The sequence below is a fragment of the Triturus cristatus genome, chromosome 10 (assembly GCF_964204655.1).
Source record: "Triturus cristatus chromosome 10, aTriCri1.1, whole genome shotgun sequence".
NCBI lineage: Eukaryota > Metazoa > Chordata > Amphibia > Caudata > Salamandridae > Triturus > Triturus cristatus.
The window spans coordinates 330,446,730-330,474,491 of NC_140593.1; the positions used below are offsets into that span (position 1 = coordinate 330,446,730).

Consider the following 27,762-nt stretch of genomic DNA (forward strand, 5'->3'; position numbering starts at 1 on the left):
TCCCAAAGAAAAATCACCAGGAGCATTTTAATAGGTCATGTCGAACACAATGAGGTGCAAGTAACACAGTAGATCAGGGCCACGTGGAAGGGCTGGCATAATGAGGTGCTAGAGTTTATCACATTTCTTATACATACATCAAAGCCTACTGAAAACAACTGCCCCGGCACATAGCAAATGAGTAAACGGTGAGAACTAGCACAGGTCTTGCATCTAACATGGGCTTTTTCCACCTCCCAAAGGCTTAAAACCAGAAACATATTCTACTTACAAGCTGTCCAGTGAGACTTCAACTAAATGCTGGCAATAAGGACAAAACAACAATGTAGAACTGTAATGAACAGTATGAAATGTTCCAAGCACAAAGTCACTGAGAAAAAGGATAGGCGGTTTGAAAACTACTTTAAAAAAAATTACAATGTTAAATTTGGAGGAAGAAACTTCAGCAGTGCATATTGATGTTCACAGTGTAAATGCATCTTGAGTGGCGGACTAGTGGTCCACCAAAAAACGATGCAACCATTTACTCTCAAGGATGCCAACTAAATTCATGAAAAGAAATTATGCAGAATGTAAAAAGTACCAGACTAATAAACACCGAAATTTGCGGTTTACAATTTTGAAAGCATTGCACGGAGAGTGAAAAGGCAACAGGAGATACAAGGCATACTTTTTGCTACTTCCACTTAAATGCAAATAAATTGTGGTTGAATCCTCATTGGCAAGGCTGGTCCTCATGCCTTTCTTGTAACAAGTTGTCTTGAAGCACCGGTTTTCAGGTTGCTCTAGAAACAAATATTACACTAAGGTATCAGGGAGTAGGAATTCAGATATCCAACTAGTGTTTTCAATTTCAAGGGTTTCCTTGTTCACCACTGTGTTGAAACTCCTCTTGCAAAGTTTGCTTTTCAGTATTCAGTCCAAAAACAAAATCTTCAGGCAATCTCTCTGTTGCCATCTTTGCCAACTGGTCATCATAAGAACGCAATGTCCACAACTTCTCCAGTTCATAAATCTCACGAGTTTCTGGGAGCATGAAATGCACTACCATATTTCCTGTTTAAAGAGGGGGGAAAAAAACCACAAGCGGATCAGTACGTACTCCTGCCCTACTCAGAACCTGTAAAATTCAACACTGCATTAGACGTTTTATCATCATTTATACAAAAGTGGCTACATTGACTGGGATGTCATCCTATATGCACGAGGACACTCTAAAATATGGTAAACTGCAGAAAAAACCTTCAAAATGGCGAAGAGGCTGGATGCTTACTAGCAGTTTTAGTTCCTCGTTTTTGGACAAAAGTGAACATGGAGAGTTCAACATCAATGCAATTCTTAATCACTCAGTGTTCATTGATGGAGATAAATCAAATAATAAAGATTCAAAAAGCGCGGGCCAACATAGAAATGGGGGAAACCCAACACAGTTCACTTTGACTACTCTTTGATGGTATCAATGTTCAATAAAACATTCAATCGGGCACAAGTGAATAGTAAAAAGTATGGTAATAGTAAATTAATCTAAAGGGGAGGCGATGTTTACAGATTCTAGTTTGTTCTCTCTCATCTTACTATATACTTGTGTATACATTAATATATATTCTATAGATCTAAAATCCAATGGATTCAGCAGATGGGACTCTATCGACTTTACTTGATGTAAGGAATAAGTGCATAGGTTATGGTTGGATGCCAACCTTAGTCGGAATTGTGGCAAGTGCACAGGAAGCTTGCCACGTGTATTTTTGAGGTGATATTTTGCAGTGAGGCGATACAGTGGAATTAGACCTTATGCTGTGATATAAATATCGATCAATGCCTCATTCCGGATTGTATGGTGAGTTATGACTGAGTTGTATTCGTTATAAATGTGGAACACCAACCCTTCAACTCAGTCCTACAGAGACCAGTGAGTAGCACAAGATTAATATGAAAACTTATTTCAACGAAGTCTCAAAATTATGCTATTTCTTATTACTGCAAATGAAAATGTTCTAGTGCGGGTAACATATGATGCTAATATAAAGGTGTTTATTTAATCTGCAGGCTCAATTTATAAACACTTTTGAACACCCCATGTGTAACGCATGCTAAAAAGCTAAAATTTTGAATCTAAAAGATTCAAAATTTTACATCCGATTGTCAAGATCAGTGGAATTGTAGACTCAAAGTGCACACCCCAGAGGAAAAAATTCACCCGTTTGAAATTTCCACTTTTGGATTTGTGGGTATTTACAATATTTTGTGTGTTCATCTCCACTTTGGAAACATTTATAGCATTGGAAAAGTACACACACAACAACAGCAGCACACAGGTTGATCAATCAATGAAAAGGAAGAGCCGCTGGCATTGCAGGTAGTCTGGGAGGATTGCAAGTACTGTTCGTGCTGTGCGGCTGCTTAAATGTGATGGATGTGAATGCTCTCTGCCAGTGCTGTTGAAAATGCGAGACTGCTAGTATACGAGGGGTGTAAGAATGCTTCGGACATTGAGTGATAGGTACTCTATGAGAGGAATAAGACTGCTGCTGGCATTTAGGGTGTTTGCTTTTACATCATATGGCCGTTACCAGTTCCAGATGAAGCTATGGTTAAAGATACCCTTTATACTTATTAAACATGAAGTCTTAAACTTCAAACGTTGATTCACCAGTTGTTCCTAAGGAAAGTCAATTTCCTACACTTTCGAGTCTTGACACTCTGTGTTAGACCTGGCACCTTGGCGTGGGTCTCCCTTCCATTTTTTGCTGTTGCCTCATGTGTTTTGCTGGTGTTAGATGCTTTGGGTACTGTGCCACTGCTGTCCAGTGCCACAGTGCAAGTGCTCCCTTTTGTAAATTGATGTGTGGGTTAGTGATTCAATGTTTGGCTGGTTTGGTTTACCTGTCAGACCCTAGTACAGTGCACCAGGAGTGCCCAGGGCTGGTAATCCAAATACTGCTGGTGGCTTGCAGCAGTGGTTGTGCCACCCACAGAAGCAGCCTGTAAACGTGTGTCTAAGGCCTGCCATTGCTGAGCCAGTGTGCAGTCTGGTACTGCCATGCTGACTGGGCAAGTGCACCCACTTGCCAGTCCCTAAACATTCCCATCAGACACCCCTATGGTAGGTCCATGGGCAGGGTGCATTGTAATTATAAGGTAGGGCAAGCTCTGGTGTGTGTGGCATGTCCTAATAGTGAATTACAGCCATTTTCGTTTTTCACTATTGCATGGCTACCCCATAGGCCAGAATGGGCAGTTTGATTATTACAACTTATAATCCTAACTGACTCAGGGAACATGGTAGAGATTCGAGTTTAGCATGCCTGAACTCAGAATGATAACATACATCTTTTAGTGAAGTTGGTTTTAACATTCTGTGTTTGAAAATACCACTTTTAGAAAGTAGGTATTTTCTTGTCTAACCATCCATACCCGCCTCTGCTGGGTTGTGTATTCCTTGTCTGGAGTTTGAGTGACAGGGGCTGGGGGATTCCAGGAGACAGGGTGAGTCAGCACAGAGCTGAATAGAGAGATCTGCATCTAGATGGGTAGGAGGAGTTCCACCTGGGACCTGAATAGGGCTGTGCCTTCCCTCCACAATGCTGGCTCCACCTCCTGTGGTGCGTCTGATGCCTCTGCCCTGCACTCTAAAAGGAAAGAAGGAGTCTTGTCAACAAAGGGCTCCAGGACTGACCAGAACTGGTTTGGACTAGGCAAAGGCCTCTCTGCCTTCAGAGAACAAAGAGAAACTGGGTATAAATATTGGGACCCAAACCCAAGAACTTTAGATCACTTTGGGAAACGAGAAGAAACCTTTGCTGAGGAGAGGAACCAGGGAGACTTAGGAGAGACTATCCCTAAGCTGAAGTGCTGCTTGGGGATTGGCCTGCAGTGGTTGCCTGACTGCCAAAGAAAGGAGAAAGGAACTTTGTATGTACTTTATTCAAATTGTGAAGGATCTTCAAGGGCTTGAGAAAAGAGCTTGCCTCCTGCTGAAGTTTCAGGGACAACAGACTTCAACCACCAGCTCAGAAACACCACTAATAGAAATAGTCACCCTCCCAATGGGATTCTAAGAGGTCCAAGAAAAAGGGTCCTAATATATCAACACCAGGGCTCATCCATACAATTATTCAAAATTTCAAAGAGACATTCGTTTATAAAAGATATATTTTTCTTTTATTTTGATCATATCAAACAAAGTTCTTATATTTCAGAGAGTGCATAAATAGAACAAACAAAATCAATGAATATATAAGTAAATCTGTCCCACACAAAAAACAAACCTGAACCTCAGTCATACTTACATTCACTCTAAATAATATACACATTCATTCCTCAATAATTGCACATTCCTACAAAATAGCACAACAATCTAGATGGTAAAGCTGCCACATGGTGACAGAATAAGACATTCTTGTGTGTCCTCCAGATGGTAAGAGGAAGCTGGATCCAAATACACGAGAGGAAAAGAATGCCAACGCGCGTTTTGGTGTAATGCCCTTACAGGGGCGGCACCTTCGTCAGGGCAAGAGAGGATAAATTGTGTGGGACACACACACACACTCCTAAAAAGAGCACATCAACAGTCTGCTCACATATTGGATACAAGATATCAAAAAGAAATTTGTATATAATAGTCCTTTAAATCAAAATAATTAAAAACACAATAGTACCAAAGGTTAGGTCAACGGTGACGCTTAATAAATGATTAGAATTTTTTTGTTTTTTAATTAGTGAAATCTCACAAACCGAATAGAGTGCACCAGGAACACACAAAGATGGAAACAAGTAAGGAGCTGAGAAGGCAAAGGAAAGGTGCCTTTATTTTTAGCATTGTTATAACAATCTATAAATAGCTGGGTGCGCAAAATTTAAGGAAGTGTGAAAAAGAGAAGGAAAATTGGTGTCCATAAAGAGAGCGGACTGGCATACAAAAAGTGCTCAAACAAGAGTTAGGACTTCTCACAAACCGAGGATGTCTTGGAGGTTACAAATATTCACTGTGGTTCTTTATATATATATTTCAGGACAGCAACAACACTATGTATAAGGATAATATCTAGAACAAAAACCCAAAACAAAGATGTAGCACAGGGTCAGGCATGAGCTGCATCCGTATCCCATAAGAACACAAGGAAAGGAGAAAGTGATAAAAACACATACCAAAATTCACAACTGGTTCGTCGATGGATAAAGGGTCTAGTCAATTAAGTCGGAGCACTGTCAGGAAATTCTCAAGCGTTGCAGTACAATATCTGTTGGATGAATTATTCACAGAAGGACATCCAAAAAGGATCGTCATTCTTCCGAAGAGGGGTGTCATACAGGAAGAAAAAGGTATATGTATTTTCAACAAAAGACTACAGGGAGTCTAAAGGCGCTACAGTTGGCTCAAAAGAAATTACGCTTCTGAAAGATAAAATAAGCGCTCATACACAGGGAATTCATCAGGACAGAAATTAACGCCTATACTTTCCCACGATCGGTAACTGGGCTAGGGGAATATGTTAGAGCACCCGATTTAAACTAATTAGCTGTTTGGCTAAGAAAACACGGGCTGCGTAGTAACTACAGTGGGTAGATCGATGGGCTAAAAGCAGACAAAGGACCGCATAGACACCCGTCGCAATAGTCAAACAAGGGTTTTTTTGCGCAAGGAGCTAATAAGATCAAACATAACCTCCAAGGCTTAGAATAGACTTAAGCAAAACAACGCAGGGGAAACCGAACTTACAAGGGTTGGCTGGACGTCCGTCCCGAGTGAGGATCCTCCCACGATTCGGAGGAGTCTCTCCAAGAAAGGAAACACCGAGAGGGTTGGGTCGTTTTAAATATTACCCGACATCATTCGGATTCCAATGAGTAAGCAATGCGAGGTGGCATGGAGATAAAAATCGGACACATTTGGGCATCGCTTCTCAGATGGAACGCGGGGGCCATCTTGGGAAAGGGAAAATAGTTACTCAATAGTCACTACAGGCACCTGTTAAATCCAGGACAAAATATTGTTAACAAAAAGAATGCCCACATGTACAATCGCGTAAGAGCTGTCCTTAAATATGCTAATTAATTAGTATGGATAGATCTTAAAAAGGTTTCTTAATACCTGGTATAGCCCCATAAAGGAAACAGAATCTAGCTAATCTGAGGGGCCAAAAGACAAAGTATAATCTAACTAAGGAAGGTATTAGAAGAAAAACTGCCAAAGAAAGGAGAAAGGAACTTTGTATGAACTTTATTAGGTCTCGGCTCGAAGGCTGCGCTTGCGCAGTCTCGCTCCGAGATTTAACGTTTTGGAGAAGAGGGGCTTGAACCCGCCCCTCTTCTCCCCTCTTCTCCATTGGCTGGCCTCTTGAATGCTGGCCAGCAATTGGAGAAGAGGTTTGTCTCTCCGAACAGGCCCCGTCCTTTTCGGATTCGGGGGCCCCCGAATCGGAAAACGCCGCTGCCTTTCTCCGAGGCATTTCTGCTTTGCCTCGGAGAAAGGCAGTGGTGTGCTTGTTTATTAAATGATTGTCGTGTGACTGAAATTGCAAGTCAGCACCACTGGCTTTGCCAATGCTTGTCTTTTTTGAAGGCCGGCCAGAAGCCTTCTAACCACGTTCTCGTGTAGCACCATCCCTTCGCGCTCCCTCTGCATTGAAGACGTTCTCCTGACTGTGTTTCGAGTTTCTGTATCCTCAGCATTTACTACGCTACGCCACAGTCACAGTGCTGTTTCCACATCTTCTGGCTGGAAGGCGCTCCTTCTTTTACCCGTCTCGCTGGTCAATCGTTCCTCCCGTCCGCTAGGTGGCACGCTCTCGTTCCCGACTCGTTGGCCGCCGGCCACTCGCTGCCTGTGTTCCGGGTCCCTCCCTCCGCAGCACCGCCTGAAGCCCCCGGCGCCCCTCTCCCTCCCTGCCCGGCCTGGCCCTTCGCTGCCTCTTGCTGCTCCCCGCGCCGCTACTGGGCTGCCTGCCCCTGCGCTCCTGCTGCCTCTCGCCACCGCGGGGAGTAGCCCCCGCCGCCGGGAGCAGGGCCCGGGTCTACGCCGAGGTGAACAGACTGAGGAGCTGCGACTATTGGGATTACGAGGCGCACATTCCGAGCTGGGGGTGATAATCCAGCCCACATAGGCCCTCCGCGGCCATGGATATTGCTCTGTGTTATCGGCGGTTGTAGAAATTGATACCTATCCACTGAACACTGGCAGGCTACCAACGTCAGAGATCGGAGGCGACACTGATCACAGATAGGTTGTTAGTTGTTCGCAGCTCCCGATACCACGGATCATATTTATTGCAGACTGCAGCCTCCTACGATATCATTCATTTATACTGACCGCTTCTCCCATTACCTACTGTCAGTATTTGACGCATGGCGAATAACTAGACATGTTTAAGTAAGTGGGGACACCGAATATCTCAAAATGGTCCCATAGTAGGTCTGGGTGCATCAATGGTTTTTGAGAGGACGTTGTATCGTGCTGTCGATACTATTATGCCATCTGTTGAGGTTTTGATCGGGGTTCTGGGATTTTTTTTTTTTTTGATCGGGTTACGAGATGTGATGGGATTGAGAGACAGCGTCAGCCTTCAATTTAAGGAATGGATGCTGGGGCACATCACCTAACAAGCATTGTTAGGCAAATGGGGGTAAATTCATAATTTGTCATTATAAGAAATTAACAGTTTTCGGGATCGTGTAACCCAATTTACAAGTTCTAGTATTTATCATATTTAGATGATTGTGCCTAATTTAAATATTGCTGTGGAGACTTGTGCACGAAGACTTTTTTTTTTTCTTCCGAAGCGGGTTTTAAAAAGCACGTCCTTGATGCTGAAAATGTATTGCCATTCTTAACTCTAGACAAACTTTAAAACAGTGAACATATTTTACATCATGGCTTCCCAACCTACCTTGTACCACTGCTCATCGCTCTGAAGTGGCCGAAAGCCGAGATTTGCAGCGCTTTCCCAAAGCATCACATATATATATCCATGGTGACAGAGCGAAATCTCAGCAATGAATGTGCTCCCTTGACATTTTTACCACTAAAAGATGACTCACAATTTTCCCCTGCCATAGTTCTCTTCTTTCCACAACTGCATTGCAGTTTACCTTTCTTGTGTTTCCTGCTCTTGAAAACATTTTTGAAGCCTCTGTGTTTGAGACAGATTGAAAATTCTGCTTTGTATGATGACTTGTTTCGTACTTTGGATCTCACCAATAAGACCGCTTTACCTTTTTCTTGTTTCAGACCTATTGTGTCAAATACAGTGAATATATCCATATTGTGGGCTTTGGCCAGCCCTTTGGGATATATAAGAAGGTTTCGGGTGCTCATTTGTATTTTCTACCTGGCTGGTAGAAGTAAAGTGGTCACTAGCCATTTGTTTTCCAGCAACACAATATCACTACCACAGTAACTATCTCTCACTCTAACACACTACTTAAAAACTTCACTCTCTTGCTATCTCACTACATCACTATCTATTTCTATCTCACTCTCACTACCTCACAACACACTCTCAAAACTTTACTACATCACTCTCTCACTACCTCACTACCTCACTATCTCTCACTATACTACACTCTCTCTCACTAACTCTCTACCTCACTCTCTAACTCACTACTCAACTCTCTCTTTCTCACAGCAACACAATATCACTACCACAGTAACTCTCTCACTCTAACACACTACTTAGAAACTTCACTCTCTCTATCTCACTACCTCACTTTCTATAACTACATCACTATCTATTTCTATCTCACTCTCACTACCTCACTATATCACAACACACTCTCTCAAAACTTCACTACATCAATCTCTCACTACCTCGCAAATTCACTCTCTCTAACTCACTAATTCACTCGCTCTACCTCCCTACCTCACTCGCTCTCTCAAATACACTAAGTCACTTACACTCACTCTATCTCACTACTTTACTACATCACTCTGTTTCTATCTTAATACCTCACAACATCCCTCACTACCTCACTCTCTATCTCACATCACTCACTGTTTCTATCTCACTACGTCAGAAAATACCTCACTCACTCACTCTTTCACTACCTCACTCTCTCTCTGCTAATGCAATAGGTATCACATATGCAAAAAATAAACTAATGCCAATAGAAATGACAATGCCATTTATTTAGGGATACAAAAATCATTTAAAAAATAGCAATACCAATAGCTCTACCTAGAATGTTGCTGAGACCATTGCATTGTAAATGCTTGTTCAAATTGTGAAGGATCTTCAAGGGTTTGAGAAAAGAGCATGCCTCCTGCTGAAGTCTCAGGGACAACAAACTTCAAACCACCAGCTCCCCAAGAGTTGTTTGGAAGTGCCTGCAGCTGTATTGGGCCTTCTGAGGGACAGCGTGTCGCAAGGAGCTTGAAGCGTGTCGCTGCCCGCAGCCGCTGTCGTCGCATCACTTAACAAGGTGTCACCGCTGTAGCTGTCGCATCGTAAGAAGCGTCTCGCATCACCGGAGAAGCATGCCGCAGCCGTTGCATCACTGAACAAGGGTGTCGCCACCGCAGCTGTCGCATCGAGCCGAAGCGTCTTGCATCATCGAAGAAGAGTGTCACTGCCATAGCCGCTGTCGTCGCATCACTGAACAAGGGTGTCGCTACTGCAGCTGTCGCATAGAGTCGTTTTGCATCATCGGAGAAGCGTGTCGCAGGGCCTGTCGCGGCTCAGAAGAATCGTTGTGTCGCCGCTTGGCCGTCGGGCGTGCACGCATCGTGTCGCAACAAGAAGAAGACGCCATCTTTGTTTCATTGCACCGTATCTTTATCACATCACGGCGTTGTGGGCCGCATCGCCACGGAAGCAAAGAAAGAAACCGACGCATCACCGTTCCTGCGAAGGAACCTACGCATCACCTTCCCTGCAACACTTTCGTTGTATAGCGTTATGCATCCAAAGGTACATTGACTCAAAGTGTCGCATTTTAACATCTAAAGAGAACTAAGCTAATTATACCATTTTAAGTACAGTATTGTGGATTTTGTCGTTTGTGGTCTTGTGTTAAATCTATATAAAGGATACTTATTTTTTATATAAAACTTGTACCACACAAGTCCAACTGTAGTGTTGTCACCTGGTTACTGTATGTGTTCACAAATGCTTTACACACTGCCTCTGAGATAAGCCTTTCTGCTCGTGCCAAGCTACAAAGGGGGTGAGCAGGGGTTATTTTAGGAGTGTACCCCCTGACTCGACGCAAGGGTCCCTATTTGTCAAAGGTACCTACCTCTGCCAACTAGAGACCTCCAAATCTAACACTTTGCTTTCCTAATAAGGCTGCCCGAGGGTTTTGAGTTGGGGGTGGTGAGAAAGATGATAATGAACCTTGGTGTATATTAATTTACTGTTGAGAACTCTTGTTAATCATAATCATAACATAACACTTGTATAGCACGCTACTCACCCGGCAGGGTCTCAAGGCGCTTGGGGGAAGGGGTCTGCTATTGCTCGAACAGCCAGGTCTTGAGTTGTCTCCTGAAGGCGAGATGGTCCTGGGTCAACCGAAGATGGATGGGGAGGGAGTTCCATGTCTTGGCCGCCAGGTAGGAGAAGGATCTGCCACCAGCGGTGGCTCTTCGGATGCGTGGTATGGTGGCGAAGGAGAGGCTTGTCGAACGTAGCTGGCGGGTGGGCGTGTAAACGGTCAGGCGGTCGTTGAGGTACTTGGGTCCCAGGTTGTGGAGAGATTTGTGTGCGTGTGTGAGGAGCCTGAACGTGATGTTCTTGCTGACGGGGAGCCAGTGCAGGTCCTTCAGGTGGCCGGAGATGTGGCTGCGTCGGGGGATGTTCAGGATGAGACGGGCGGAGGCGTTCTGGATGCGTTGGAGTCTTTTCTGTATCTTGGCTGTAGTTCCGGTGTAGAGGGCGTTTCCGTAGTCCAGTCGGCTGGTGACGAGTGCCTGGGTGACCATCTTCCTGGTCTCGGTCGGGATCCATCGGAAGATCTTGCGGAGCATGCGTAGGGTGTTGAAGCACGATGAGGAGACGGCGTTGACTTGTCTGGCCATCGAGAGGGAGGAGTCCAGGATGAAGCCCAGGTTGCGTGCGTGGTACGTTGGTTTGGGTGCGCTGCCGGGGGCCACCAGGAGTCGTCCCAGGCAGAGGGTGATGATCCAAGGATGAGGACTTCCGTCTTGTCTGAGTTCAGTTTCAGGCGGCTGTTCTTCATCCACTCGGCTACTTCTTTCATCCCTTCGTGTAGGTTGGTTCTGGCGGTGGCAGGGTCGTTAGTGAGGGAAAGGATCAGCTGGGTGTCGTCGGCATAGGAGATGATGTTGAGGTTGTGCTGGCGTGCGATGGCTGCGAGAGGTCTCATGTAGATGTTGAAGAGGGTGGGGCTGAGTGATGATCCTTGCGGTACGCCGCAGATGACTTCGGTGGCCTCGGATCGGAACGGGGGGAGGCGCACTCTCTGAGTTCTGCCGGTGAGGAATGAGATGATCCACTCCAGTGCCTTCTCTTGGATACCGATGTTGCTGAGGCGTTGAATTAGGGTGCGGTGGCAGACGGTGTCGAACGCTGCAGAGAGGTCCAGGAGGATGAGGGCCGCCGTTTCCCCGTTGTCCAGCAGGGTTCTGATGTTGTCGGTGGCTGCGATGAGGGCGGTCTCGGTGCTGTGGTTGGCTCGAAAACCAGACTGCGAGGGGTCGAGGGATCCGTTCGTCTCGAGGAAGGCGGCGAGCTGTCTGTTGACGGTCTTCTCGATGACTTTGGCAGGGAAGGGGAGGAGCGAAATGGGGCGAAAGTTCTTGAGGTCGGTGGGGTCTGCTGTTGGTTTCTTCAGTAGGGTGCTGAGCTCGGCGTGCTTCCAGCTCTCCGGGAAGGTGGCGGTGTTGAAGGAGGCGTTGGTTCGTCGGTTGGGTGTGTTGATGGTGCGCCGAAGTTGTTGTGGATGTCGGAGATCTTGAGGTGGAAGAACGAGACGAGTGAGTCGCAGAGGTCTTGTGAAGGAGTGATGTCGTTGTTGCCGGTGCTGGGGGTGGAGAACTCCTTGACGGTGTTGAAGAGTTCCTTGCTGTCGTGGGTGTTGTTGTCCAGTCGTTCCTTCAGTGATTTCTTCTTGGTAGTGCGGATAAGCTGGTGGTGCTTGCGGGTGGCGTGTTTGAGGGCGGTCATGTTGTCTGTGGTCTGGTCTAGGAGCCAGGCTTTCTCGAGGGTGCGGCAGTTCTTCTTGGAGTCCTTGAGTTAGTCGGTGAACCAGGAGGCTTTCTTGCTTCTGGGTCTGCTGGTAGGGTTCTTAAGTGGCGCGAGGTCGTCAGCGCACTCGGACAGCCACTTCGTGAGGTTGCGTGCAGCTTCGGTGGGGTCCGTTGTGCTGGCGGGTGGGTTCTGACTGAGGGAGGTGGTGAGCTGTTCGGCGGTGATCTTGCTCCAGCTCCTGTGGGGAACCTGTTGCGGGTGGTGGTGGGTCGTGGTTCTTCTGTAGCTGAAGTGGACGCAGCTGTGGTCGGTCCAGTGAAGTCCTGTGGAGTGGCTGAAGGTGATGTGCTTGCTGGATGAGAAGACAGGATCAAGCGTGTGGGCGGCGTAGTGGGTGGGGGTGTTGACCAGTTGCTTGAGACCGAGGTTGGCGAGGTTGTCCAGCAGGGTGGTGGTGTTGCGGTCGTTGTTTACTCCAGGTGGAAGTTGAGGTCCCCGAGGAGGATGTAGTCTGCGGAGGGGAGGGCGTGTGGGCTGATGAAGTCGGCGATGTCTTCGCTGAATTGTGTGCGGGGTCCTGGGGGTCTGTAGATGAGGGTGCTTCTGAGGGTGGTCTTGGGGTCGGTGTGGATCTGGAAGTGAAGGTGTTCGGCCGGCGAGAGGGTGTCGTCGGAGTTGGTCATGATGCGGATGGTGTTCTTGTGGACGATGGCGATGCCTCCTCCGGTCTGGTTGACGCGGTCCTTCCGGGTGATCTTGTATCCCACCGGAATGGCGATGGCGATGTCTGGCGCTGAGGAGGCGTTCATCCAGGTTTCTGTGAGGAAGGCGACGTCTGGAGATGTGGGGTCGAGTAGGTTCCAGAGTTCCACGGAGTGTCTGTGGACGGAGCGGGTGTTGAGTAGGATGCACTTCAGGTGGTTTCTGCTGGTGCTCGTCTTGGCGGGTGCGGTGCAGGTCCGGATGCAGGAGAAGTTGCAGGCTCGGCAGCAGAAGGGTCCGTGGGAGCGTCTCGGGGTTGCTCGGTAGCATCCGGAGGATCGGCCGGGGTTGAGTGCGTTGAGTGTAGCGGCGTCGTAGGACCGGCGGATGGGTTGGCAGCCTCGGGGGCCAGGGGTCCTGGCGCTGGGCGCGGTCCAGGCGCAGACGGGCTTGCCTTTGGCGCGCCTTCGGCGCACAATTGGCACGCCCGCTGCGCGTGACCGCTGCGCGCTCGCCATAAGAGAGGAGCTGGGGCAACCTGCTATGCTCAGAGAACATAGCAGGTTGCCCCATCCACCAACTCCTCCACATTGTGTAAACAACCAAGTGTGTTTAACGGCATCACTAACCACTAGTTACACAACTAAATGGGCCTCCTTGGCCTCACATTATCAGCACTGCTCTCCCTGTCTGATTCTGATCCTTGTGCACCAACCCTGACATCTGAACCACATCAACTCCCCTATGTGTACACACACGGTGCACATAGGTAGCAAGGTGCCATTTACATGTATGGCGCCTGTGCAGTAGGTAAGCTTGACCGGAACAGGTACTTAGCCATGATCACATTACTTCACGTCGACAACTACGCACCAAAGAGCGCCATACACATGCACTAGATAATTCATACTGCAGCATAGACGCAACCCTTCGCTGTCATTACCCACTAGAGTGGATGGTGATAACTCTGGTGGAAGCTCAAGGGCACTCATAATACAAAATATGATCATCTTTGGGAAGAGGCAAACATCACACCAAAGCCACTTAATCATTTCTTTCATTGCTGCAAAGAAAAAAAAAGAAAGAAAAGAAAACCAACAAAGCTTGTTCTTAAAATTATAGATTTAATTATATAAGATTGCATAATTTTAAGAGACTGCTGCAATGTCATCATGGAAAAGTCATTGAAATTATTCCATTATGACGCTGCAGCATTCTCTTAAATAAGTATAAATATAATTTGAAAATGAAATTATACTGCAATGATATTGAAAGAATTTGAATAGAACTGTGGAAAAGGAGGCTTTGAAAAGAGAAGTTTATGTGACAACATATGTCACTAAGACCTACTAAGGGATTGCAAAAACAGAAACTGGTTTGATAATCTGTCAACAAATGTTCTTTAGCTGTGATGAATTCAGCTGGTTGGACACATCTTTCCAAGGCATTGATGGTCATGGTAATGTTTTTTTTTTTTTTTTTTTTTTTAATAAGTTATGGATGATTTTGTCAATCTTTAAAGAGTTCAGAAAAGTGCTGTCAGATATGAAGTGTTGATAAGACCGCACATGGTGCATTATAAAGACAGAGAAATTGTCTCTGATGACATTGGCTTGTAGAGTGTCATGGTAGTTTTTGTTTGTTGGAGCTGTTTAACGATGACAGAGTTCATCTTTGCTGAGGATATAAAAGTGCCCAAGTGCTTTTATTCTTCGGTGATGAAACTTCATTCCAAGAAGATCCCGATTCTTTTTAAAATCCTATAGAACATGTCCTTGGAGGAATCCCTTACATTTACCACAAAGGGGGAGATAAGAAATTCACTCTGGGTGTACAGTGTGTTTGAATATACCAGAAGAAAGATTGGATAGCATTGGTTGATGCATTGATTTTTATCTTGGATGAAGTTGGACTACGCAAACAAAATGGAATGCTTGCTGTTTATTTTCTCAACTTCTTTAATTTTGGGTACATTCTGAATGCTTAGGGTTTCGGACAGTAATTTTCTACATTCTTGATCATTCTTAATTGGCAGATCAGTGCAGAATACCAAGGGTCGCTTCATATATTCTGTAGCATTTTTAGTAGTAATGGGGCAAATGAAGTTACTGTAGTCACAACTATTGCAGTTTCGGAAACAGGCATTTATGTTGTTTGAAAGTTAAGATGGTTGTTTTAAGGGCTAACGAGGTCTTGTAGTGATAATTTTTACAGATGGCAGAGTCCATCTTTCGAAGGAAGGGAATTGTTATTAGGAATATGTATTGTGATAAGGAACAGGAAAGGCAGTTAATAGACGGGAAGCGTTTGATGCCCTTAGGTCAGTGAAAAGGAGGTCAAATATTCTGCCTTTGCTATATGAGGGTTGAATGAACGTTTGCAGGAGGTTTCCCAAAAATCTTTATGTGAAAACAAATAATTAAAAGCAACAAGGTGTAAGCCACAATAAATCAACTAAATCCTGTAAATTTCTGTAATAGGAATTACCAAAATCTATGCACATCCAGTCATCTGTATCTTTTCCTTCTATTTGAACTTGTGGATCCGCCTTCTCCTTCAAATGCTTGTACTAAAAAGTGAGAATTAACAGGTTAGTCTTATAATGAACCACAGAATGACTTACAAATTATAAATAGCCACCATGAATGATATGGAAATTGCAACACAAAGTCTTATAAAAAAAGATTTACACAAACAGTTGACCCAGGTATATATAGTTAAAGCCTACATAAACAACATGTTCTAACAGTGGCTCATTAAAAGGTGACAAAATCTAATATTTTAACTAAGAAAGGACATAAATGTGCTATAGTCACTTTATACACCAAGAGATACGAAAGAGTAGTTCAGATAATTTCATCAAAATAGGGTTTCTCGACAAAAGAAATCTGTCTTTACCAGGGTATCTGTATAACTGTGTGTCAAGCAATTTTATTTACACAGACTATACAGATCAAAATAACATAAGGGTATTGTGTTTTTGCATAAAGCCAACAGAAATCACAGAAACAATCCCAGGTAAAGTTGTGCAGAATGGCCTGTATCCGACAACAACCAATAGGTGTTCACAAACGCTGCTGTCTGCACAGACACCAATATAATGGCTGCACTTCAGATAATATGGTAAGGCAGCCAGATGTGAACTTTTCCGCTGAAGCGCAAATCCAGAGCTGTAAAATGACCTTGAGTTTTGTTTTTAATTCTGCACAACTTATGCAATCTATAAGCAGATGGAAGAAGATCAATCTTCTCCTTTAATCATTTAATTTTTATTTCACAGACGTTGACATTTCATATGCTCCGCCCAGAGTTTTGTGATATGCAATAGGTCTGCTTATTTTTTTTAAGTCGTCTCCACACAGCGAAGAATGATCAGAGTATATTTAGCAGGCAAAAGAGCAGCAGAAAGACACCCGCCAATCTCCAACTGACTGCCTGACTCTAAGCTTCTCCCATTTACAGGAAGCTCTTACCACAAAAGAGGTTTATGTCTTGTGCTAGGACGTTGGCTATACTACTATGCCAAATGCAGGGGTAATAACATTTGCATTAAAACAAGAGCTTCACCATCATTGATGCAAGCAAAATAATCTGGGACAGAAATCCACGTTTTAATATGTGTTTTGTAACAATTTAAAAATATAATGTTAAATTTGTTTTTTTTAGTGGAACTTTTCTTAAAAAATTCACACCTATTCTAAGTTCTCAACAAATTAACAATACTACGTTTAATGATATGCACAAATCAGATTAAATAATGAAGTTATGTACTGGGTTCTGTGCTACAATGATTAATATAATATATGTTATTACTAGAAGCCTTCACCACTTAAGAAAAAGGAATCAAGTCTTACCATTTTTAAAGCATACTGAGCCATCGCTTGCAGATGTCTAGTTGACGAGGCGCTTGCGATTACAAAATAATCTGTGTATCTCAGTTCCAAAGGCACTTTGATGACACAAATGTCTTTTGCATTTTCTTGTCTCAGAAGAGACACAAGTACGTCAATGCTGAACTTAGAGAGTAACTGACCTGCAATAAAAAGAGAAACAATTAAATAAACAAAAGTTTATTTGATGTTGTGAATAAAACCAACTCAGTCCTGATGTTTCTGTGACTAAAATAGAATGGGTGTCCTGATCCAGCGATAAGAAGCAGGCTACAGGCTTTTGGAACAAGTTCTTGTTCAGGTATAATTATCAGTTGACAGGCTGGTTTCTAGACCCTGAAGTTGTAAACATCACCTAGCAGTATCACTCAGACCACTTATCATACCTAGTGACTAAGATGTTGGGTACTTGACCTGAGAGGGCCTCAAAGCCCCCATGAGTCTGCAGGTTTGGTTGAAGCAGCAGTCAAGTAAGCAATGCGAGAGGAGATTAAAAACCTTTACACTCAGTTGCTAAAAACATTTTTTTTTAAAAAGGTTAAGGAAATTGAAGGTTACTTAAAATGACAGTTTAATAGCACCTTAAAATACAACACACACAGTAAAAATGTCAATCAGCCGAAAAAGCAAAATGCAATAAACACAAAATATCAAACACTGAACACCAGAGTTAAACTCACATGTTACTGCATGATCACTAAAAAGAACTGCATTTCTCTGAAGCAGAAAACAAGGACCATGTTATGCTACAGGAAGGGAGCAGACTAAAAATCTTCTCTCCACAACCTTTGCCTTCCACAGTCACTGATGGAGATTGTACCAATTGTCCACAAGTATTGCAATCTACTCTCGTAGGAAATAATGGACTAATGCAATATTATGGGAAGGGATCTGACTGCCAATCCATCCGCTCAAATTGCAGGTCCTCACTATACTGTTCACAAACACTGATTGGAATCACTATTGAAAGTACAACAACAGTGCAACTAGTCATTAACCCCTTCGCTGCGGCGGGAATTCCGCCGCAGCGCTGGGGGGTGTGGGGGGGGCAGCGCGGTGGCGCTGTGCTCATGACGGAGCCACTCCGTCATGAGCCACGGTTGAGCTGTGCTCATGACGGAGCGGTTCCGCCATGACTCCGCCCAGTTGCATTGTCCCCCCCGCACAGGCGGGGAAACAGCGCCGCGTGGGCGGAGCGGCCGCCAACGGTCGCGGCATGACGGAACCGCTCCGTCATTAGCACACGGCCACCGTGGCTCATGACGGAGCGGGTCCGTCATGAGCGGGGAAGGGGTTAAGCCTCATCCCATTACATCACATGTTGGGATCTACTGATGGAAGACATTTAGTATCTGCCTTGTACACCAATATACAGACACAGAGAAGGAATCACTAGCCCATCCCGGGAACACTAGGGAGGGGAGGGGGGGGGGCGGGGGAGGACCTAGGGCGAGAAATAACTGACGATCAGTGGCAATACTGCTGTCTACAAACGGCACAGATCTCGCCAAGCTGTAGGCTGCGAGTGATACATTATAAATGCCTACATCACTATACACCGGCTAAGAAATATAAATTGTAGTTGGCAGATACTGATAGCTGTGTAAACAATCAGGAGTGGGATTCATACATCTAGCATGGGAATGCCCAAAATACAAGAGTACTGGGAACAGGTTTTCATGGCGCTCGAGAAAATGACTGACAGTGTAATAGAAAGAGATCCATTACTTGCACTCCTGGGATACACGGCACAGATACCCAAAACTTGCAGGAAATTCCTCGCTGTGTCATTGTTATTAGCTAAACGAAGAGTAGCATGTAGATGGGGAAGGGGTAGAGCCCCGAAATTTAAAGAATGGTTGACAGACTTAACATATTGTCAAGAACAGACTACCATTTACGCTGAGACATTGCCGCATACCTCCAAGCCAAAAAACATGTGGAGACCTCTCCAAGGATACTTACTATCACAAAACTCCGAAGATACACCTTCCACTTCAATTGCAGCTACATAAGCGACTTTAGATATGCTCCACTATCCGTACTTTTGTCTACACTGCAGGCCCGCCAAGATTGCTGGTATAACAGATGTCTAGGAACAGTGTGTCTTTAAACGGAGACTAGGCTGCCTAGCCTTAGTCATTCATACCCAACAGCTCTTCTATGGCCCATGTATAGTACTGCAGTACTGCCTTTATTTGTGTTCTGCCTGCCCTTTGTCATTACTGTATAATTGAAACTATTGCTCTGTCAAATCAGTTGAAATTGAGACGTCTAACCAAAGAGACTATTGCGACGATATTGTAATTCACTGTACAATGCACTGTCATGATCTATGTTAAAAACTACAAATAAAGTAAAAAAATAAATTAAAAAAAACAGTGCAACTAGTCGTGTTGCAGTTTATGCAGCACACTTAACAGCTAGAGCCGCTCTTTCTCCAGTTTAGGAAATTCCTGAAAATAAAGTTGGATATTACATGCCCCAAATTTACTACTGACATTCAGTCCGATTCCATGAAGAACAGAAGTTGGGTTCTGACCCTTGAAGCGAGGGTTTGGAATTGGGATGTTGGCTCGAAAGGACTAACAACGGACGTTGCAGGGCCTTCTCCAAGCTCTACCAGCAGACCTTCCACAGGGTAGTAGGCTTGTTCTCATCCTACAGGTGACAGAAAGCACACAGCAGCTATACCCAGGTAGGCACAAGGACAGATTCCATGCAAGTATGGTCAAAGTGAAGAACTCCTATTTTCTGCTGCAATGCCCCAACCAATAGATCTAGCCCACAGAAACTGCACAACAGCCCATTGCTCCCACTTTCAGTGATTCTTACACCACTGAACTTCCATGCTCCCAGGTAAGATTAGATTTTGCTGCCTCTGACGAGGGGCAAATGTTGCTAGGCAGAACCAGGTTTGCTCCACCCTGTGTTGTAGGAATCTTTGGCACACCTATACTTGGGCTCCCTGAAGTATTGCCAAAAATAAACGCAGAGGCAACTTCACAGGCAAGAAGATGATGGAGGTCGCTGTGAGTTACTTGATGGTCTTGAAGCCGAAGTGGGCGAGTCTGTGGTTTCCCCACATTGTTTTGTTTAAACACTTTATTTTTCCCAAATAAAGAAAGCAGTTCACATTGCATTACATATAGTTATCGCACACTCCAAAAAGGAACAAATCGTACCTGACAGTTCATGGAAAGAAAATATGGATTCACACAGTGGCAACGCCCAATAGGCACCATATTCCAACCCCCCTCCCTCGCTCCTGCCCGCCCTCCCCACACCATCCTACAAAGTTTAAACAGTCGCCTTCCTGTGGATATACTAGGTCGTAACCTCACCACAAACTTACACCATGTCGTGTTGTGTGACAGTGTGCGGCACCTGTTTCAGCCCACTCCCTCAGGCACTAGGCCATCCTTAATTTGTGAGGCAGAAGCTAGCCTGGCCATGTCCAAGTATGCTCGCAGTGGTCCCCATATGTCTTTGGGACGGAATGTTGGCGGAATCAAGCTGGCATAGAACTCTGCATTAGTGTTGCAATACACCAGGCTACGCAACCAGTCTTGTAACTTGGGGACTCTTTTCCTACCCCAGTGGATGCCTACCTCCCTCTTCGCCAGCAGCAGCCCCAGGGATGCCAATCTCCTAGTCTTCTTGGGAATCTGAACTGTGTGGCCCAGGAGGGCGATTTCAGGAAGGGGGGGCTAGAGGGATCTCAATGATTTTCCCCAATGTTTCGTGTATCCCCGCCCAATAGGTCTGTAAGCGAGGGCAGGTCCAGGCCAGATGTTTCTAAAGCATAGTTGCCATAAATCTTTCCCAAAAATTAACTGCAATCGCTTACAGGCCATCTTAATATAAATGGTGTGCCAGATGCAGATGTAATGTCATGCATACGGTTAAAGCAAATTTCTACTTTGCCACAAATGCCTTTTATTCATTCTATACTCTATACGCTCCTTACCCATACTTGCTGGTACCATCCACATAATATGAACACATGCACTGGCCTCAGGGACAGTTGCCGTTGTCACCGGTCCTGATAAAATGGGTTTGCCGATCCTGCCACAACAGACTTGGCCAGTGGAGTCAGCGTACACCTTCACCTAGATTTAGCCAAACAGACCCTACAGGTCACCAGAGTTATGTTAGAGGAATTAATAGACGCTTACAGACAATTGAGAAAGTACATCCCACAAACTGGACAAATGACCCCCTGCATTAGGGCACACCCCCACCAACCAAGAATCCACAAAACATACACCCAGTTATATCCAAATCAATGCAAAGATATTCACTTTGTAAAAGCGAGCAGAAAGCCTCAGTTAGATGTGGCAAATGCCTGTACAATCTTTCAAGAGAAGAAAGGGAATTTTTACTCTGTGCCTTCCCTTAGGATAGCGATCCCTCAGACTTAATACATAGACTAGAGCGCACACACAGTGTCATTCCTTGCTGTGATACCAAAACAAATGAAGGATAGACATGGGGCATTACCTACTACTTTTTTTGGCATGCAATTAATCAGAACTATGAAAAAGTTCCTAAGAATATTCTAGGCAACTTAAAAAGTGGAGTAGCTATGCATGTCATTAGCCAGACAACACTGGACTTCAAGCAGGAAGAGAAACTGAGTTGCCCACAATAATATCACCAAACAGTGCGAATCGCCTACAGGCCAGGGGCAAGATCATCAAGAAGAGATTAAGGAAACTTATGTTTTTGGCCGATAGCCCTGTTCTATTCTCGCATCTGAGCTGGCCAAGCTGTCTAGGACTGATCCCATCGCCCAAACTTGCCATAAAAAACGTAGGGATGTGGCTAGATGACTTTTAAATGTGATACTCCTGCTGTTAAACGAGCTGTGACCTGCTATGGGATGCTAAGGATGTTGCGTAAAATTTGACTCCTCCTTCCCACTGAAAATAGAATTGCAGTCCAGGCAATTCCCTGTATTCGGGAGTGCCTAAAGCCACAATTAAAAAACAGGTGGAATAGAATTCTTTAGCACGTATACTGTATAATCTCCCAAGACATCAATCTGTGAGTCAAGCCCGGTGTCTCCTTTATTGGTTGCCGATATCGAACAGGATTACATTTAAATCACTCTGCATTGCACACAGGGCACTGTTTGACAAGGGACCTGCGATCTCTAGATCACTTCTTTCCTTTAAAACCTGGGAGATTGCTGCGTAACTCCAATGCCTTTTTGGCTAATATTCCTCTGATTAAGAGACAAAATCGGAAGGGCAATCTTTTTCATTCAATGCATCTTAACTGTGAAACATCCCCCCCCCCCCTCTCTTCAAATTCTTGAAAAGGAACTTACTTTCGTAAGGGTCTAAAACCTGAATATATCAGAGTGCATTTTTGTAAATTCCGCTTTCTTAGCTGCACTGACAGCACTGGGAGGCCTACGAGTAGTCATACACTATATACGTGTGCTTAGAATAGAACAGGGATACCTTCTTCAGTAAGAGATCTAAACCCCGGCACGACAGAGAATCCAATGGGGCTTTATGAACTAAGGGTTCATAAAGCATTAAAACCACCCACAAGTTATAGCCAATATGATGAGCATTATTCCCCAAATCCATAGAATCAAGAGCATAGGAGACACACTCATACAAATACTTCAATGAACACAGTGACCATGTAGGTTCTCAAAGCAGTGGCCAGTCTTCCTGAGAGAAAAATTCAGTCAACAGTGGGAGCTAGAAGCTACTGGTAAATGGAAAGGAAGGGGTTCAGACCAAAAATGCCCACTTTAGAAAGAAAAGGGTAGCTAGTCTGTCCAATACAAAGAAACATATTGGAGAAAAAAAGTTTGCCCAACGTACAAGGAATTGGGAGAACTCTTCATGGGAGAATTAACTCTTCATGGCTGAACGGCAGAAAGGACAATATCTGCCAGAGTCTACAGACCAATTTGGAAATAAATCCAACCACTGAGTATATTTAAAGCAAAATCAAAATAATCACATAAACTCGTTTAGATCCACAAAAACAAATATAAACAAGCATTGGCATAGCCAATAGGTCTCACCTTTGGGACCTTATAAGCGTTTAGCAATGCAACAGTTGATGTTGTTGTACCAAGGATATTGTGCTGGATAACTAAACACTTATAAGGTCCCAAAGGCCAGACCTATTGGCTATGCGAATGCTTGTTCCTTTTGACACACTCATATTGTGGTAATTGTACAGAATTTTTTTTTTTAATATATAATATTTCAAATAGCATGGTAAGTAACTGTGAAAATTATCCTTTGACTACTTGTAAATGTATTTGCATATTTTAAATGTATTACAAGTACTTGCCTTGGCAACTCTTGGTGTTACCTGCTCACCTGAACTGAAGGTCCAGGAGAAAATACTGATCACAATATAAAAAACTTATTTTCTAATAATTTTCAAATAGTGGCTTTCCATGAGGATCAAGCCCAGACATCTGGTGCATTGTTCTCTCCTCCGGTCATTATCCTCTCTGCGCATTACCCACAGGCTTAGGCACCTCAGCAGGCAGTATAATGAAATAAGCATTGGTAAATGCATTAGGTTTCACCCATGTGATTAATAATAAAAAAAAATCCTAAGTTTTAACTTGCTGAGCAGTTGGGCAATATAAGTAAAAAAAAGTGTTAGGACTTGTTTACTGAGAGAGGCAATATATTGTGCGGTAACTGATGGTGTTCTAAAGGGGGTGGGTAAAACAAAGAGCAGGGAGAAGTACATGGTGGGTTAAAAGCACGGTGAGGAGTGATGGGTTAACATGCCGTTGCTGTAACTTACAAATGCCTGTAAAGGCAAACAAAAAAAACAAAAACAAAAAAGCCACCTCCAAAATAAAGAAAACCCAGCAAGGGAGCGATCTCTGTAACCTGACCAGATGAGGTAACCCAAGACCCCCAGTTAAGAACGCTGTATCCCAGCACCAGAAGTAATGCCATAGCATAGAAAGGCTCAATACCTACATAAAGTTTTGTACCCTGGCAGAGGTATTCTGTTTATTACTGGACTGCAGTGACAGGCACATCGATGTGCACGTGCTCACACCTCACTAGTAGAGAAGTTACGGCAGGACGTCATGCCAGGTGAACGGTGCAGGGGAAGGGAAATCCTTAAGAGAGTCATTGGATTTCCCTTCTCTTTTTGAAACTCAGGAGCAGCAACATTGTTGTGGTGTCACCAGGGCATTATGTGGAAGATTTGTCAATATTATATACAAGCCATAGTTGCTGTTTATTTGTCTTATGCAACTAACAACCACTGACAAAGCCAAAAGTCCTGACTTGTTGTAGGTATAAGGTTACTTGTTGTATCATATATCTGTATGCAATGACAGAAACCTCAAAATACCAGTAGGGCGGCACACAATATGCCAGTGGTTACCAGACTGTGCGCCGTGGCTCCCTAGGGATCCGTCAAACCTAGCCAGGGGAGCCACGCACCAAGCACTTTAATGTGTTTAATGTTGAAGGGTCTGCTGGCTTTAGTTAAACTAATTAGACTTAAACGCATGATGTCAATGATTTGTAAGTGACATGCCTAAAGCTGAAAACTTAGTGCTTAATTTATGGCATGTCGAGGGAGATGACCTCAGTATTTCACTGGATCCCCACGTTCCAACACTCCCAAAGTAAGCAGAAGATCCCGGATTTATTTTGTTAAGACTCGTTAATGGTTTCGTTTTTTTCCCAAATGCATTTTACTCCAATGCAAGTTATCAGGAAAGAACAGTTGCCCCGTCTATTAAACACACTAAATATTATTAAGTATTGACATTTGTACTTGAATCATAGTTACTTTCAGTACACATATTTCCAGACAGTCCTGCTCCCTCCTTGAGCACAGGGAAGTAAAATGCCATATACAGCAGAATGCCAAAATTTGAAACAAGGAAAAGGGACGTTTACAAAAAAATCTTAGGAATTTATTTTACTTTCATTGATTTGGAAGCAATTTTAGAGAGTAGACAGCAAAAATAAAGCGGTATGTGATTTAAAAAAAAAATATTCACCCTGTTGAGACGTGTGTTGGCACGTATGAGATCGGTAGAAATGGAAGTGCATGCAAATATTCTTAACCCTCAGAAACACTTTGGCAATGGGGCCTACATGCATAGGGGGTGCTATCTAGCACTGTAAGTGGGATAAAAAAAAATTTGAGAGGGTGCTCTAAAATAGGCATGGGCAAAGAAGTGCAACTAGGAATATTTTATTAGAGGCGGTGGCTTAATAATACGAAACACCCTGCATATATGATAATACCTTAATCAGCTTCATCCCAATTATTTTCAGAGAGAAAAAAGCAACTACTCCCGAGGCCCGGCTTACATCCACCCCACCCTCCAAAAAATTTAACCGTGGGGAGCCACGGACAATGTGTCAATGGAGTAGAGGGTCGAAAAAGTTTGGGAACCAGTGCTATATCCTAGGCACAGATTTTTAGCTAAGTGTTTTAAGCCACGCCCTTAATTACATTGCCCACGCCCCTTTGAGAGACACCCCCACCCCTGTTTTTTCATCCCACTTAAAGCCCTGGTTCTATTGACCGAAAATGGTAACTCAATGTGTCACGCATAAGACAGCTGGAACTCATATAAAATACACGGAAAACAGACATGCCACAAATAACGTGAAAACTTGACAACTATGTAAAAGGGAAACCTCTATTATAAGACGCGAAGGTTAACAAACATATAACACACCTATACTAAAATGAAAGAAGGGGGAATTACATAGCCTACCCGCCCGATGTTATATACAACTCTTGAACTTTACGAGTCGCTCTGTTCATCCCATCTTCGAGATTATACACAGAAACACTACTGATTTCACGGACTAGAACGTGCGGCCCGTAAATGAGACAAGGGGTCGGCCATGTTAGGCGTGGATAAACCCAGGAGTTCGTGTGATGCGCAAGACCTGCAAAGTGCACAACAGGACTCTGTGAAATATGCAATAAGATTCAACAATGACAGGTGACAGAAATGTCGAGTGTGAACATGCCTATCAATATCTCCGTAAGGCCGTGTATAGTCCACAGTCATATGATATGGCCCTTACTTCCACATCGTTTTGACTACAGCTTGGAAAGCTTCAACGCACACGTTGACACTGTACTTATGCTGTACCGGTTTGGTCGCTCTCCAGCGTTCCTTCATCAGGAGCTTCTGAAGGCTGTTTTTGGTCAGACGAGCCATCGACTGCTGCTTCTGAAGCCAAGGTAACATATCTGCAGCGAAGTGACCATGACAGGCGTGGGGCCCGATTAAGCCAAATGGATGCCTCAGCACACGCTGTTCGTGTAGCGCCTGCAGCCCAGACGCCCAGCTGCTGGGCTGCAGGTTTTCTGAAAATCTGCAGTAAATGAGTTTGCAGGGCTTTCCTGCAAAGAGACGAAGAGCGATTCCACATCGCTCGACCGCTGTGGACCCGACCACTACAAGGACAGGCAACTTGAAGCAAAAGAAGTGGTGTACGGTGAAATGTTAGCAACAAAAACAAAGGACTACTTCGAATTGGTTTAGCTGTTATACTCTGCATAGGCTTGGCGGCCATTTTGGAACGGGGAGTTTTCCCTGTCCCGATTAAAAATTTAAATGAGAGCTCGGCTAGTAAGTAAAAGAATTAATTGACATTGCCTTGTCAGGAATGTGGATACATGTGATACTGTGGACAGAGTCGCTTGATCATTAGGGCTAAATCTTACTCCAGTCGTGTTTGCAAGAGTTTAATTTATGAAGGCTTTAATATAAATTCTATGTCAGGACCAGAGGCTCCGATTATGCTTCTCAATTTTCTTTACTGAAAATTCTCAGCAGCCAATCATGTAAAGTAAAACAAATAAATAAACTACAATACCCATAAACACCAGTGGGTATCACGTGACAACCATAGAGAAGACCCTATATAAGGCATACAAGAGAATACCATATCCTCTTTCTTTGCTGCTCCGCAGCCAGTTAAGTGCATTACTTTCTTGTTTTCCATTCCTTGCGCTATGTTGCTCTTTTGATACGCTTGAGCTTTATTTGTTAAAAGTGTTACGTTTACATTTCCATTTCCTATGCGCATCTCGCGCTCCTCCGTTACCCGGTTGTATTGCCTCTTACTGATTTTGGTGCCGTTGTAATTGACGCGCTCTTCCCACTTCTTTGATTACTTTGCTGCCGCTTTGGGAGCGCGTTTCGCCTCTTGGACCGGGCGCCGTGCGCCCGAGTTCAAAATTTGTGGAGCGGGAGACGGAGGTGGGGACGCACGTCCTTCGGACGCATAGTCCTCTTTCTGGAGCAATTCTTGGGCCGCTCCGTGCATGCGCGGCGGCCATTTTGAATCCTATTGAGGTGATTTTTACCGTTTTTCAGTTCAAACGGTTTCCGGATTCTCACAGAGCGCAGGAAGATGCGCTGCAAGTGCACCTTCACCCACCAATTGTCTCCAGACCTCCTTTTTGACGCTCAGGCTTGATATTGATGTGCCTTGGGCAGTATACTTATGCATAGGCTCTGCATAGATTGGGTTCATAGGCAAGCCCTCCCTCCACATTCCAACAGTTAAAGTACAAAGTGTTTTCATACATATTTGTACTGCTGTGGCTTGCTTGAGGTTTACCACTCCCCCTTATTTCATCACAGTCTGCTCCTCGTTCCATCAGGGTCTCCACTTTTTGCGCAGACAGTGGTTATTTTGCTCCGTGCTTATCCTCTGGTGGGTTTATCTGTCACTACTCCAGTGACATAATGTCTGACTATTATTATGAAGAGGATTATTATGAAGAGGACCCTTCAGGGTCATTGGAGCATGAGCTCGTAGAGGCTCTTGATGCAGGAGTCCAGCACTCTGTCAATAAAGCCATGGTCAAGGCTATTGAGCCTTTAAAGCGCCATTTGTGTAATTATGCCCTACAACAGGGTTGGCTTCCTGGGTCTACGTCACGTTCTTCTGCTGGCAAAAGTTCTCAGAATCCGCACTCTTCGGATTTTGCCAAATTGGCTAAAAACCTTTCCACTG

At 44.4% G+C, this 27,762-nt stretch overlaps 1 protein-coding gene across 2 annotated transcripts; it reads right to left on the reverse strand.

Annotated features, from left to right (window-relative positions):
• On the reverse strand, positions 1–26,261 carry MALSU1 (mitochondrial assembly of ribosomal large subunit 1). Of its 2 annotated transcripts, XM_085631532.1 has the most exons (5): positions 25,816–25,922; positions 20,712–20,874; positions 16,706–16,884; positions 15,339–15,420; positions 1–1,056 (listed from the first exon to the last, which is right to left on the reverse strand). In XM_085631532.1, the coding sequence occupies exons 2-5, from the start codon at positions 20,734–20,736 to the stop codon at positions 854–856; spliced, it is 489 nt and encodes a 162-aa protein (XP_085487658.1). In that variant the 5' UTR covers positions 20,737–20,874; positions 25,816–25,922; the 3' UTR covers positions 1–853. The 2 variants fall into 2 exon arrangements, with proteins under 2 accessions (XP_085487658.1, XP_085487657.1); XM_085631531.1 differs by lacking the exon at positions 20,712–20,874 and having other exon boundaries at positions 25,884–26,261.
• Positions 26,262–27,762: the final 1,501 nt, after the last annotated feature.

Excerpts from the sequence above, each read along its gene's own strand:
- MALSU1 (XM_085631531.1), bottom strand. The coding sequence starts at position 26,166 with ATGTGGAATCGCTCTTCGTCTCTTTGCAGGAAAGCCCTGCAAACTCAT. Across the intron at positions 16,885-25,883 it reads GCTGGAGAGCGACCAAACCG|GTCAGTTACTCTCTAAGTTC; the intron begins GTACAGCATAAG and ends TTTTTATTGCAG. Across the intron at positions 1,057-15,338 it reads CTGGATGTGCATAGATTTTG|GAAATATGGTAGTGCATTTC; the intron begins GTAATTCCTATT and ends CTCTTTAAACAG.